Source organism: Haliotis asinina, chromosome 9, assembly GCF_037392515.1.
Source record: "Haliotis asinina isolate JCU_RB_2024 chromosome 9, JCU_Hal_asi_v2, whole genome shotgun sequence".
NCBI classification, from domain to species: domain Eukaryota; kingdom Metazoa; phylum Mollusca; class Gastropoda; order Lepetellida; family Haliotidae; genus Haliotis; species Haliotis asinina.
Window position 1 is genome coordinate 36,022,521 of NC_090288.1, and position 14,973 is coordinate 36,037,493.

The 14,973-nt window shown below is 40.3% G+C and overlaps 1 protein-coding gene across 1 annotated transcript in view; it reads right to left on the bottom strand.

The window, feature by feature from the left end:
- Positions 1 to 1,100: 1,100 nt before the first annotated feature.
- Positions 1,101 to 14,973, bottom strand: part of LOC137297223 (protocadherin Fat 4-like) — a 31,509-nt gene continuing 17,636 nt past the window's right edge. Inside the window, exons 16-29 of the mRNA XM_067829236.1 lie at positions 14,481 to 14,723; positions 13,888 to 14,150; positions 12,542 to 12,728; positions 11,550 to 11,970; positions 10,242 to 10,432; positions 9,586 to 9,828; positions 8,352 to 8,596; positions 7,520 to 7,597; positions 6,288 to 6,471; positions 5,696 to 6,116; positions 4,657 to 4,850; positions 3,066 to 3,308; positions 1,853 to 2,100; positions 1,101 to 1,298 (exon numbers count right to left, since the gene is read on the bottom strand). Coding sequence (XP_067685337.1) covers positions 1,101 to 1,298; positions 1,853 to 2,100; positions 3,066 to 3,308; positions 4,657 to 4,850; positions 5,696 to 6,116; positions 6,288 to 6,471; positions 7,520 to 7,597; positions 8,352 to 8,596; positions 9,586 to 9,828; positions 10,242 to 10,432; positions 11,550 to 11,970; positions 12,542 to 12,728; positions 13,888 to 14,150; positions 14,481 to 14,723 — 3,359 coding nt within the window. The remainder of the gene's footprint in view (positions 1,299 to 1,852; positions 2,101 to 3,065; positions 3,309 to 4,656; positions 4,851 to 5,695; positions 6,117 to 6,287; positions 6,472 to 7,519; positions 7,598 to 8,351; positions 8,597 to 9,585; positions 9,829 to 10,241; positions 10,433 to 11,549; positions 11,971 to 12,541; positions 12,729 to 13,887; positions 14,151 to 14,480; positions 14,724 to 14,973) is intronic.

A 14,973-nucleotide genomic window follows, 5' to 3' on the forward strand; every position in this document is an offset into this window, starting at 1 on the left:
GTCAGGCTATTACCTTGTTCGAGGGAAGTATCCACAAAATCTGCAGATTTCCCAAGTGATGTGTTTTTAACAGTCTTATATATGAAAACGTGATGTATCGTTTCAGGTTTTTGACATTGCTGTATAGTCTCATTGGTCACCCAAGATAGCACACATGGCAATTAATTGAATAATGAAAGTCATTCTTTTAAAAAAGTAATTTAGTTAGCCAATAATGAGCAATCAGTCAATGTGTTGCCGGTTAATCCTTTGAAAGGAGAGTGCTGTTTTTACATGGACACGACAGGCACGACAGAGTGTTTTCAGTATAGATTAGTAAATGTACATACGTAAACACTACCTTTTGACAAATCTCCATTTAAATCCGCATGAAAGTAATTAATCAATCAGCGTGTTATCGGTTAATCCTTTGATGGAACCAGACACATGTGTGGCGTTACTAATTATACCTGTTATAAATGCATTAACCGAGCATCAAGTGAATGATGACAAATAACGTGACTACCTGGATTACAACCTAGCGACACCAAGTGATTTTGACAGAATCGTCTATGAAAACAAGGGTTGTAACTCGGTAATTAAGCAAAACAGGACACAAAACTAAATGATAGTAGATTGTGAGAACATATAGCTTTCATTTTTCACAGCTGTAGCGATTTCAGGTTTGTAGAAACCTGTAAACAAAATAGTTTACGCTCTCAAATGTAGATGAATTCTGCTTAGGCCCTCATATCTATACCTACCACTACGTCACGGAGAAGCTCCGCTCTGATTGGTTGAAATTTCGTTTGCGGTTGAGAATTGTGCACTGTTGTCAAAAAGGTCGATTTAAGGTAATTAAAGATCGAAATGACCAGTTTTAATGACGGGGTTTCATTTATAACGATGTCAATGAGTGATTTATGCATTTGTACCCCCTTGAGTATATGTGATTCTTAATCTCAATTCAGTATCTGATGTTAGTGATGACTTCCATAACCTCGGATGAGCTAAACTGACATTTTCTTTTATATGACTTCATCTGTACAGTTAACGATTCAAAAGATTACCTTTCTCAGTCATTATGGATGCGTGATAGTGTTATTTATTTCTATCGATATTCAGGACATTGTACCTTTTGAGACGGTCCCCAGGGTATATGTGACGTGTCCATCTATGCCCGTGTCCTGGTCAGTGGCCTGGAACATGGAGATGACCGTGTCTGTCCTGGCGTCCTGGGGGATCGTAACAGATGGAAATGTTCCATTGACAGATTCAGGATGCTTCCACACTGGGGAAAACTCGTTCTTTGACAGAACCTGGAAAGATGGACAGGAGTTTAGACATTGATAATGAGAACAGTGCTGGCGTTCTGTATGTACGGAAGACAGTATGGACAAGTAAATGCAAACACATACAAAAGTCGTTTTGTTTGTAACATACAGGTGAACATACAGACAATTTAATGGGTACATAGTTCAAAGATTTCCAAACCTATGAAGTTATACAAACCAGACTTTCAAAATCATTTTGAATATATATCGCTGTAACTGGTAAAAGTGGCCATTGTAGTGGTGCAATATGGCGCATTTCATGTCTTGACACTTTGGTCTAGTCTAGTGGTTAAAGCGTTCACTCGTCACGCCCATGACCCTGGTTCGATTTCCCTATTGAGTACAATGTGAGAAGCCTATTTCTGGTATGAGTGGAATATTGCTAAAAGCGTGCTAAAACTCACTTGCTCACAAAGAATATCAGTGTCCCTTTGTATTTCACAATATGGATGCCGTAAATTTCATTTTTAACATCAGGCGAATTAGTGATTCTTCTTTTCTTTTTTAAAAGAAAATATAGGACGATAGGATTAATATACCTGCACATGTATCAGGACATTTGTCCTCTGACAGCCCGCTGTGCCAGGTCTGTCTTCAAGGAGGACGGTAAGGATGTATGACGACATCCGGTCCTCAAGCGTCTCAAAGTCTATCCTGTCGCCGTCAACATACAGCTCCATCCCCATCAACGTAAAGGTGACGTTGTCATGTCCTCCCTGAAGCGTGTTGGTGAGGTTGACGTCCTCACTGTCCATGTCTGAGCATGTCAACCTCAGCAATGGTTGTTCTGAGGAGAAGAATATGAGAAGAATATGAAGGTCATATTGCTGGGTTATCAGGGTTACGAGTCATGAATCATGGAACGATAACACAGGATAAAAATGATTATGATACGAAGTCAGTGCATCGGATATCTTAATAAGAATAACATGATATGAAAAATACATTAACAACATGTCATACATTTCAAGGGGTAAATTCAATGACGTCATAAATTCACTAACATAACAAAATCGTTTGCCATGTTTGGGTTTAATTATATTCTGATAATATGCATGCGGCTGTCCAGTAACGTTATTTAGCTTGCATAAGTAGTATTGAATAGCTAGCAGATCATCAGTTACCCCTATATTAGTACACACATTATAAATCTCTAGTAAAAGAATCGTGTTTACTCTTTCACTTGTACCAAGAATAAGTGTTTATGAATTAGTATCAAATAGTGATGACACCTGTTCACATGTTCACCTGGACAAACAAGGGAACGTATGGTTCAGTCAAAATTATTTGAGCAGAAAAGTGTATTGCTAATAAAAATATAAAAATATTGCAGTTTGACTGAAAATGGTATTCTCTATTGCACATACACCCAGGGTAATATTAATGAAATTTCCAGTATGTATAATATCTACCCATATGGTCGTATTGTTCATTAATTCTGTTACATTATGTATTTTGTTTAATTGTTTCTACTTACTTGAATGAATGAAAATATATTTATAGTTTTGGTCACGGATCCGTCAAATTGATAAATAAACACCACGTGCATACCATAAACGTATTCGAAACCTTCGAATGTTGTTACCGTAGTCGAGCAGCTTCTGAGAAAACAGTCATATGACTCCCTTTAAATTCTTGGTGAAATATGCCTGCCCGATTGCACATCAAAAGTAAATAGGATACTTTATCTTATTCTGAATACGTATTTAAGGTAATAGGGTAAACTACCACAACTGTAAATGATCCACCTACCGTAAGTTGTATTCTCCGTCACATTGATCCTGTAAATGGCTTGTGTACAAACTGGAGAGTTGTCGTTGATATCGGTGATGGTGATGTTGAGTGAAGTGTTGGCAGAGTTATCCCCCTTGTCAGTGACGGTCAGCACAAGGTCAACAAGTTTATGGACCCCGGAACTTCCGTCGTGATCGATCAAAGTTTTCACAACCATTTCACCTGAATACATGTCGATGTCAAAATACGCCGAATCGTTTCCTGGAACAATTAATACATATGGTGAGTGAGTGAGTTTAGTTTTACGCCGCACTCAGCAATATTCCAGCTATATGGCAGCGGTCTGTAAATAATCGAGTCTGAACCAAACAATCCACTGATCAAGAACATGAGCATCGATCTGCGCATTTGGGAACCGATGACGTGTGTCAACCAAGTCAGCGAGCCTGACGACCTGATCCCGTTAGTCGCTTCTTACGACAATCACAGCCTTTTATGGCAAACATGGGTTGCTGAAGGCCTATTCTACCCCGGGACCTTCACGGGTCTAATACATATGGAAGCTGAGTGGGTTAGTTTATTATATATAACTTACTTAGTTTTAGTTTTTAAGTTCCGAATAGAAGATATAAGCATGAACGTTTACTTTTTTGAGATTTCATTTTTTCCGAAATCTTTTCTTCAGCTGTTCACTGTATACCAGTTGACTGTCTTGTCGCGGGAAGATGGTCGAAAAATAAGAGTACTCTATTTTACTTACTTAAATAAATAAACCTCATTATATCCAAAATATATCTACAGGCAGGCGTTGTTGCTATAGCAACAGAAGGCATGTCAGAATGCACGTCAATGCATGTCAAAGGAACACATTATGTTGCAGTTTGGTACTCGTTTCTTGAAAGGGTAATTATGTATTATGTTCACGCTAAATCAACTTTGCATCAGTACAAGGAAACGACTGTACTGTTATCAAGTGCCAACTGCCACCTGCTGTGCTACAAACTTACAAACCAATCCTGTATATATACGAGTTGAATGTAAGGGCGATAACCCTGGGTATTGTTTACCTCGCTGCCAAGATCATACACACTGCTTATCAAATGACATCGGACCGTTAACATCCGGGGAAGAAATTAATTTTCAGCACCCCATGCCATGTGTAAAACTCGACTCTCTGACTTAGAATGATGCATATTAAAGTAATCCCAGTTGCATAGACCGAAGCTCACGGTGTCAATGATTGTCAAGTGAAGACTGATATTCATGTACCTGGATACCTGGAAGGCCTGGGTGAAGATCCGGTCTACAGCAACGCATGCTGGTCGTGTGAGATGACTAATCGGGTAGTCAGGCTCGCTGACCTGCTTGACAAAAGTCATCGTATCCAAATTGTCCTGATCGATGCTCATTATTTTGATCACTGGATAGTCTGGTCCAGATTCGATTATTTACAAACGCCGTATTTGACATTGATATTTTCTAAGCCAAAGCACCAGGCACACCGAGAAAACGGACAACTAATGTTATTATATATAGCTGGACGTGAGTTGCCTGGTCGTCTAAGGTGTGTCCAGTGCCTGATTAATGCATATATATGTATAATACATACCCGTGAGTGTATAAGTCAGGTTATCTCCCCTGTCATTGTCCTTCACATTGAAGATTCCACTGATGACAGACCCAACAGGCATCTCCTCTCGAATTTCTGTCATTTCGGAGACTGTGATCACTGGGACTTCGTCATATAGGTCCTCAATAGACACGTGTACGACGAACGGTACATCGTTCTCGCCATCACTGGCACTGAAATTGCAAACATGACTTCTTCATTTCAGCTCTTTAATGGTATTTTCTCACAACACCAAAACCAAAAAACAACTAAGTTATCAAAGATGGCCCAATAGGAATATGTATAATTTTCAGGTAACACTAATTCTAATGTCAAAATACGTGTTTCATTTATTGGACATAGAAAAAAGGCAAGGAACTGTAACTAATTCAGTCATATGGAGTATACCAACATAACAATGAACTGCCATGTACCTGGATTTGTGCTGCGTTATACAACAAAAACAACACGCGAAGACGAGATTCGTGATTAAAATAGATCATCAACAACCAATGACCGCGTTGGTCGTAGCTCTCAGTATCAAACACTGGGTTATTGTACAGCTCCCTCCGTATAGAGGGAATCTTTCAAGGTTCAACGTTAAACATCACTCTTCTAGCACAAATTGATACTAGTACTAGCGCCATTGTCAGTGTACATTCATTAAACACAAACAGCTGTATGATGATGACATTAGGAGTTCCCACAACGGATAAAGAAGAGTGTCCCCACGAATGTCGACGAATATCAGACCTCAGCAACATCCATGTGCGAAACATCATTTCTTTAATCTATTTTAACACTGACCAACTCAACAATATTGACGACTGAAGGATGAAGACAATTCTTATGGATAAACATCTTTTATTTTGTGAAGGCGAAGTGACCACTTGCTTGATAACAACACGTCGCCTTCACAGAATAAAAGACGTTGTATATCCATAAAAACTGTCATCATTCTTCGTCAACTCAACTTCTAAAATCGCCATCAAAAATGATATTGAAGACTAACCCTGAAATTTACTGACTGTATATTTACCTTGCTTGTAAAATGTAATAGCTTCTTTTCTCGTAATCCAAGGCACTTCTGGTTATCAACCCGAGACCATCAAACTGAAAAACACCTCCATCCTTCCCGGTCTTTGACAGTGTAATATTGCCCCCGTCAGGGTCAGTGGCAGTGATATTGACCACCAAGGTTCCTAGTCCAGCTGACTCAGGAACCGATACCCTGTACACTGTCTTCTCAATATAGGGAGGTTGGTTGTTGGAATGTTTGACCTTCACCTTGATGTTCCCCTGGACCTCCTGCTGTGGGGAGCCATTGTCCCTGGCCAGGATTTGTATGTCGTAATACTTGGTGTCCTGGATACCTTCCTGTTTGAGCATGCTCTCCTTCAGGTACAGGTTCCCGATTTGTGGGTGGATGGCAAACAGTCCAGTAATACTGTCACCGTTATCTGATGACATAGATGTGGATTGTTCACGTTGAGTTCATACCTATGCCTATGAATTATCCTAAAATGTCGGGTAAGAATGAATTCTCTGACTTGGATATGATGTCGAAACGAGCTTAATGATTGGATTTGAAATGTCTTAGAACCTAGCTGACTATGGATGTAAAGGACTACCTTTTGAGACGGTCCCCAGGGTATATGTGACGTGTCCATCTATGCCCGTGTCCTGGTCAGTGGCCTGGAACATGGAGATGACCGTGTCTGTCCTGGCGTCCTGGGGGATCGTAACAGATGGAAATGTTCCATTGACAGATTCAGGATGCTTCCACACTGGGGAAAACTCGTTCTTTGACAGAACCTGTAAAGAAGGAACAACGCAATATGTTGTAAGGCCTAGACAGTATCTAAAGGTTGTAACCATAATTATACTATGTAAACACACAATATGATCATGTTAAACTTAGAATGTTGCTATGTTTTCAGGAAAATGTCATATATACCGCTCAAAGTTTGTTATGGATCACTACAAGTAGTATGTAAAAACATGGGCATCTGTCGAAATTGATAAGTAAATACAAGACGTGAGCCCATGTGTTACCAACAAACAACATGCGATCAATAATATGTGGATCAATCATCTTAGAGAGGATCTGATCAATACCAAAATTACAGAAAATAGCGAAAATAACATCATTGCGCAAGCCAGCAACTCTCCTGTGCGCATATGTGTTCCACGCGACGAGAGCTGTGACTGTCATATCCTCTACAGAATTGTCTTAATGGGTGCCAGTGGAAGGTAGTTCCGCTCTTAAGAAGACCAGTGCCAAGTTCCTGTACAATTCCCGGAAGAGGGCGATCTGCAGTTCGTTTCATAAGTGTTCTATAGGTTTGAAATCTGGTGACAGGGCTGGGGACTCACATGGACCACAGTAGTCCAATCAGCCACCTCACCAAGGTGGTCACATTCTGCTATGTCATAATCCAATACCGTTTTCTCCACACTCGGCCACGATGGCCTGGAAATCTAGACAATATCTCAATTCAACAGGAATAGTGCTAGAGCAGAGTCCTGGTCTGTCAAACTTCAGCCGAATCCAATTCTGTGTCATCTTGTAATGTTGGGCCAGTCGGATAAGAATGCATGCCATCCTTGACGAGCCCTACGGTGTCGATGACGTATTATCAGTACAGAAACGTTAACGTCACAGGCTGTTCGCAGGTTATTTCTGAGCTGTCCCTTATTGAGTTATTGCCATTTTTCATTAACAGCATATGTTCTGCAACCATACAGCCATTGACTACATACCCATATTCGTTTATTATGAAACTGATGTCCAGTAGGGATGAGTGAGTGAGTTACAATTTACCGTCACCCAGTAGGGATGAGTGAGTGAGTTACAATTTACCGTCACCCAGTAGGGATGAGCAGTTATTGTGAACCTGTTTGACCTCTTGACAACATCAATGGTGATTCTTAGCAAACTCTGAGATACAACATGTTATTTGGGTATTACACTTTCTTAGTAAACTACATATTCTAGTGCTTTTGTTAGGCGGAGTCCCTTCCTAACCCACTCAGCCAGCGCGACTTCCACAACTGTAAGTCGGACAACTGGTAGTTTAGACTGCAGACTTTGTGTACCCCTCTGATCAGTACAATCTGGCACGGCTCTCACGACCGGCTACCACGTTCCCTCGTCCTGCCGAAGATCCTGGTTCAACCTAAACTTGTAGATCTTTATCTAGTATTGTTGAAATGATTGATGCATTTTTACATCGACTGAATACACCATGTCTTTTTCCAAAGTACCCTTCCTTAGTAAAGTACAGATTCAGCTATGGAAGCCGTGCCAAATTATACTTGTCAGAGGCGTACACCAAGTACGTGATCTATACTACCGGTTCTTTGATTTCCAGCGATGGCCGAGTGGGTTAAATCGCTGACTTTGTGTGTCGGCGATTATGAATCTCAGTATGAATCTTGAGTGGGATTGTGCAACAAATAGGTCATTATCCATGCCACAATCATAACACTTTGAAAATAGCATGTGGCATTTCCATTGACAAAAAAAATATTTTTTCTTCAAAAACTTAAGAACAGTCGAGTACAGTCAAAACCAGAACACCCCAATTGGTGGTTTGTTTGGTGCCACAGTTTAATCTGATTTTCATTATGAAGAAAGTGTTTATCTGAAATATCACATTAGGAGGGTTTTATGTATGATATTAAGGTGTTACCTGTATATCGATGATCACCGTGGCGGTCAAACTGTCTGTTCCATCACCATCTGCCACTGTGACCATAAACAGGACGTGTGTATGTTCTGGTCCTAGAGATTCAAAGTCTAGGTTACTACCATCAATAAATAGTTCAAGTCCATCAAGCCTAAATGTTGCATTGGAGACCACGCCATGTATATTTGTTGTAAAATTGATAAAGTCCTCATCTTCATCCGAGCACAGTAACGTCAAAATGGGTTCACCTGTGAAATAAAATGACAAATATCACTGACTTTTAAATGGATCCTTGTTCAAATGCAGTCTGGAGTCATTACTCTTAAAAAGGTTCTCTACAATTATTTGTTAAACTATTTCGATTACAAACGTTTGTGTGAAAGACCCACTTGCCACAGCTATGGTCTATCATCAAGTAGCCGACAGCGATAAATGTGTTTCGCTATGTATCTTTCTTCTCCATAAGAAAACAATAATTCTCTAAGATCCATCACCTCTTTATAATTACCAATTTCCAGATCGCCATTTGAATAAAATATTCAACATATTTCACAACATTCAAATTTATTTATAGCTGTTAAAGGCAAAGAGGTGAATGCTTACTATTTTGGCAGTCACTTATTTTCAATGATTCGAGGGCAACGAGGGCCATGGGGCCATGGGGTGGATGAAGCGTACGCTCGTTACGCCAAAGACTCGGGTTCGATTCCCAGAATTTTGAACAAAATGTGATTCCCATTTCTGGGTAGCCACCGTGATGTTGGAGAAATATTGCTAAAAGCTGCATCCACAGAACGAGAGTCAGAACGTCAATGAAAAATAGTAGAGCTATCGGAAACAGCGATTGGGAAGATTCATTGTTAAAATAACTACAAATTCATTTTAAAATACTAAAACAGTCTGAACCAAAGGAGTTAAACACACAAAATTATTCAACGCGAGACTCCTGAAGATTTGGGTTAGAACTGGTTTTCAGCAACTCATCCTTATCCAATGACGTCACAAACACGATCGGGAGGTCAGGCTTGTTGAGATGGTGACACATGTCATCGTGTCCCTCTTGCGTAGATCGATGCTCAAAAGTTGAATGACTTGATTGTCTGGTCCAGACTCGATATTTGCAGACTACCGCCATATAGCGGGAATATTGTTGAGTGCGGCGTAAAACACCAACAATTCCACATAGAATATATAAAATACTTACTGTCCTTGAAATATGTCTAGATTTCTGGCTTACCGTAGGTTGTATTCTCTGTGACATTGGTTCTGTAGACCTCCTGGGAACACACTGGCGGGTTGTCGTTCACGTTCGTGATGTTGATGTGGACAGAAACGTTTGCAGTGTTACCTCCCTTGTCAACCACACTCAGAATCAAATCGCTGATGTCCCGGGTGCTGTTGGGACCGTCATAGTCTATCGTCGTCTCCATGAACACCGCACCCGTCACTTCGTCTATATCGAAATAGACACTGTCGTTTCCTATAGTATTAAGACGAAAGAAGTTGTAAAAAATTAAATTAATTTCTCAGAAAAGATAAATATAATGAAATAATGTAAACTCTAGCAGGTACCAAAAACACTTGCATGAATAGAGATTATTACACTAGCAATTGTGTGGTTCGAATACCCACATGGATACAATTTGTAAAGCGTGTTTCTGGGATTCCCTGAAATTTTATTGCTGGAACATTGCTAAAAATGGTGCAAAACAAAACGACACACCAAACTAACACCCTGACAAAATGAAATTATATTTAGGGCCGCGTTTAACTCAATATGAACAAAACCAAACACACAAAAAATATATTGCTGACAATAACACGCGCATGTCCATTCACTGCCATGCCGCTAGTTTGCTGTCTTTTGTGTCTCCCGAGCGCCTAATATCTCACCGCTGAAGGTGTAGTTAACGACATCATCTATGTCCCTGTCCAGTACATGGAACAGCCGGGGTAGAGGTGTTCCCGCTGAGAGACCTTCCGGTAACTGCGTCACCTCCAGCGTGATTTCCGGTGTTTCGTCAAACACGTTCGTTACAGTCACAAAGACAGAAGCAGAAGCCTCGTGCTCTCCATCATATGCCCTGGAAAGTAAATATAGACACTAATCATGAGTAGGTGAGTTGAGTTATATTACGCTTTTAGCAAGGTTCAAGCAATATCAGGGCGGGGAGCACCCGAAACAGGCTCCACACACTGTACCCGTGTGGGGAATCGCTCGTCACGCCGAAGACATGGTGCAATGTGTGAAGCCCACTTCAGGTGTCCTCCGAAGTGATATTGCTGGAAGATTGCTAAATGAGCCGAAAGACATACCCACACACAAACTGCGTGATAACGGTGAACACTTATTCCAAAGATTTTTTTCTATCCAAACTAGGAGACTGTGCTTGCTGGGGATATATCCAGTAATATGTGCTCATGGATGTTTTCTAAAGTGCCGCAATGTCCTGTATGTGTTCGAACCCTAAATACGCTTAGATTGAACACGGGTTTCCTTACGTGAAACTGGAGCATTATGATATAACTGATGTTCCATGTTATTCCTACTGACTGACCTATGGATAAGTTTTGTTTGTAACACAATAGATCATGATAAATGTCTAGTCTAAGGAGACTTAGTCTCAGAGCTTTTCGTTACACTCCACTGCTGAGTCTAACAAAATCTAGTAGGAGGTCGCGTCAGGTAACCTTTCTGGCTGACCAATCAGAATACAGTTTATCAAAGTGGACATTCGCACATACTTTTAGAACTTTTACCTCTGAAAGGTTTTTGTACCCGAATGATTCCAAATGCTATTTTCCATACGATCGCTCCCGACTAATAGAGCCCACTACAATACTACCAAATATTAGCTAATTGTAAACATGACATCGTAAAGCCCTAAGTATACAATGCGGGTAAAAGTCCTGTGTTTTATGAAGAGTTTCGTTTTTCTGAAGGGTCAGTGACTAGCGATTTTTTAAACTAGCCAAGCCCTAAACAGCCGTTGTCTGATTGGTTAAATGCGTTCGGCTTTCTCCGGTTTGATTGGACGATCACAGGTCGCTCAAGGGTTACCTGACGCGACCTCGAACTGGGTTTTGTTAGACTCAGTTGTGGAGTGTAACGAAAAGTACTGAGTCTAAGTTTACCTAGGACTGGATAAAAGTCGAAAACAACAACAAGCAAATACAAGTCAGCAAGTGGCCATTACTTACTTCACTTCGACAGCAAAAAAACTCTTCTCTTCAAAATCCAAACGTTTCTTTAAAGTTAATCCCAAATTTTCGAACAGGAAGCAGTCTGCGTTGTTCTCCCCCACCTTTAAGGTCAGATTCATCCCTTCTGGATCAGATGCAGTTACGTTCAGGATTACATCACCAATACCAGCATCCTCTGGTACCTCCACTCTGTAAACAGTTTCGGTGAAGACGGGTGGCTGGTTGTTGCCGTGCTTGAGTCTGACCCTGATCTGACCTTGAACTGACTTTCGAGGTGAGCCTCTATCTGATGCTTGAATTTCTATATCATAGAATTGTATATGTTCGCTGTCTTTTTCTGCCATTAAATTCCGCAAAATAAGTAGGTTTCCTGTGGTGTCGTCGATAGCAAATAAACCTGTTGCATTTTCTCCGGTATCTGTAGAAAAACAGTTTAGAATAGTCACTGTGGCATTAGACTGTTTACCTACGTTTGTGTGTGTTTGGTGTTTAACGCCGCACTCCGCAAAACGCCATCTAAATGGCGGCAGTCTCTACGTAATCGAGTCTGGATCAGACAATCCAGGGATCAACTGCATGAACATCCATCTACGATTTACGCATCTGCGAAACGATCACATGTGTCAACGAGCCTGATAACCCTATCTCGTAAGTCGCCTTTTACGCATGGTTTACTAGACCAATTCTAAACCGGGCCTGCAGAGGTAACTTAATCAAGGACGGGCTAAAGTAACTGTTACAATAAATGTATCATGTCCTTAAATCATTACTGTATCACGTCCTTAATTCATTACTGTATCACGTCCTTAAATCATTAATTTCAAATTCTGTATTCTCGACTGAAAACGCCATACGTCCCACGTTGTTCCATTACCACAGTGTTAAAAGCGGTATAAAATCATGTTCACTCACCTTCTGCGGAAAACACCCATTGTATTTTTTAAAAAATAGACATTGATGGGGACAATAACAAGACTGATCAGATTTACCTGAAGTTGTGGACATAACGTCGAATTTGATAATCCCATCTGCTCCAGCATCGTCGTCCTTGACCTTGAATGAGCTGAGAACGGTACCGACAGCAGTATTCTGGGATGCATGGAGGTCCGGAAATGACCCATTGCTGTCCGGTTTGGGTGATGACCATTCTGGTTCATATTCGTTTGAAGGTTGTATCTGGTATTGGACAAAGGATAAACGAGGGTTCAAGGATATTATGTAAGGTTGGAACCAGCAGTGATCATTATCAAAGCTCACAAAATTACCGTAAATACTGTATATGAATGCTATGTACTACCGTTCTTCATGTAGTGATTAATTTGTTGATTTGAGTAATAATCAGTAATAGCTCATTACGAAGCTCTTCAGATCTGTAACATTTTTATCTTTCTGCGGGAATGTCCCTTTAAGCAAAATCATTGGTTGGATAGGATAAATTTCAGCTGCACAACTACAGGGGATCTTAAAAATTTGTTTTCCTTAGTAAACGAAGGTGAAAGGTCGTGACTGGATCAACAATAAGAAAACGTCAAACAAAGTCATTCGCAGAGCACCACCTCTGGTTGACGAACTGATTCTGAAAATCAGTTTTCACAATAGTAAGTGTTCATATTACTTTCATATTAGTCACGCAAATATATTAAAGGTGACGTTTTGCAAGATACGTCAGAAATGGCCATAATCCTCAGATGACAATAGACATTTGATTCATCAATAGCTGCTATTCTAGAATTCTCTGAGCCTAGAGGTAGGTATATTTTTGTGAATGATCTTCTATGTGAAGAGGTTGTAGAGGTTACTGACTGGCGGTGTTTGTGCTGTACTCCAAATCAACCACAGGATCGAAAGTCAGAGGGAGTCAAGAGTTGATGTGGATTGCTGTATAAAGTCTACATTATAATAACTGTGTTACTTTGCACTTTACCATAAAATGTACTTCCACTGCAAATGACAGGTCCAGTGCCGAGCATGGAACCATTGCAAAATTCAGGTAAACGCAACGGTGCATTTACTTATCTTAGAATCTAATGAAGGATATACCGTGTGGAATTGTTGCACATGTCACCTACTGACATGGACTTGAAATAGTGACAGTTTAAGGAACAATAACTGACTGACTGACCAAGAAATATTCTCTAAACTGGAGCCAGAAACAACATCGATGTCACCACGATCACACCAACGCCCTTGGTCCCGTTTCATGAAGCTATCGTAGGGCTAAGGTGATCGGAATTCCCATACTTCAACATTGACTAGCTCTAATATCATTTTATGAAACGGGGCCCATCGCTTCACAATCCTGGGACACACGTGTCCAATAAACGGTCAAACTCACCAAGACTTGTACAAGGACAGTGGCCGTGTTGACCTGTCCATGACTTCCGTTGTGTTGATCAGACACAAGGACGACCAGGAGGAATGGCTGTTGGTTGACACAGCACTGCTCGAAGTCAAGCTCTCTATCCAGATAAAGGTCAAGGCCATTCATCTTGAACATTGTGTAATGGTTTCCATCTTTAATCTCTGATGTTAGGTTGGAGTTACTTTCGTCTGTGTCGTGGCAGTCCAGTGTGAACACTGAGTCATCTGATTGAGAAACTGACCATCAGCAAATCAGTCATTATTTAAACGCTTTGTCCGTTACTTGTGTTAAGAACCTGGAACTTTTTTCACCTCTGCTACTTTCATTTCAGCACTTCGTAGGTAGATATGCTATATCCCATTTATTGTAAGAATAAAAAGGTAAAAGTAATTTGACATGAAACACTTGCAGTAATAAATGTGTAATAATAAAACCTCGCTAAAACTATCGCGTAGTGATGATACCTGTGTTCGCGAAACGTTGAGCTAAGTTTGGAAACCATCATAAATACATGGTAAAGCAAGTCAACTGTTAATACTATGTCCACAATAACAGGGACTCCTTACTTGTCAACGTGTTTTCCGTAATGTTCACTGTGTATTGTGTATCTGAGCATGTTGGGGCATTGTCGTTGATATTGAAGACTGTAACGTTGAGAGTTAGGTTTGCCGAGTTGTGTCCCTTGTCTATCACGGTCACGGTTAAATCATCAAGGAAATGACGACCATCATCGCCATCAAAGTCCACAGTCTTGACAATTCGGATTTCCAAAGATGTTGGATCTACGTCGAAGTACTGACTGTCATTACCTGTTGGAAGTTTTCATAAATTTTATTAAAAACCTCTCAAGAACATTACATTCTTTGAGATATTGTAAAATTATATATTTTAACCAGAATAATTTCTTTCTCTCATTTTGAACAAAAAATGTTATCGGTATTTTTGAAAGGCGCACCTAACAAAGCTTCTTTAAAAATTAACACACATGGAGATATTCTAGTAGAACTGTATAATTTATCATCGAAAACTGCCTTCACCGGGAGATGGCTGGGTAAGGTC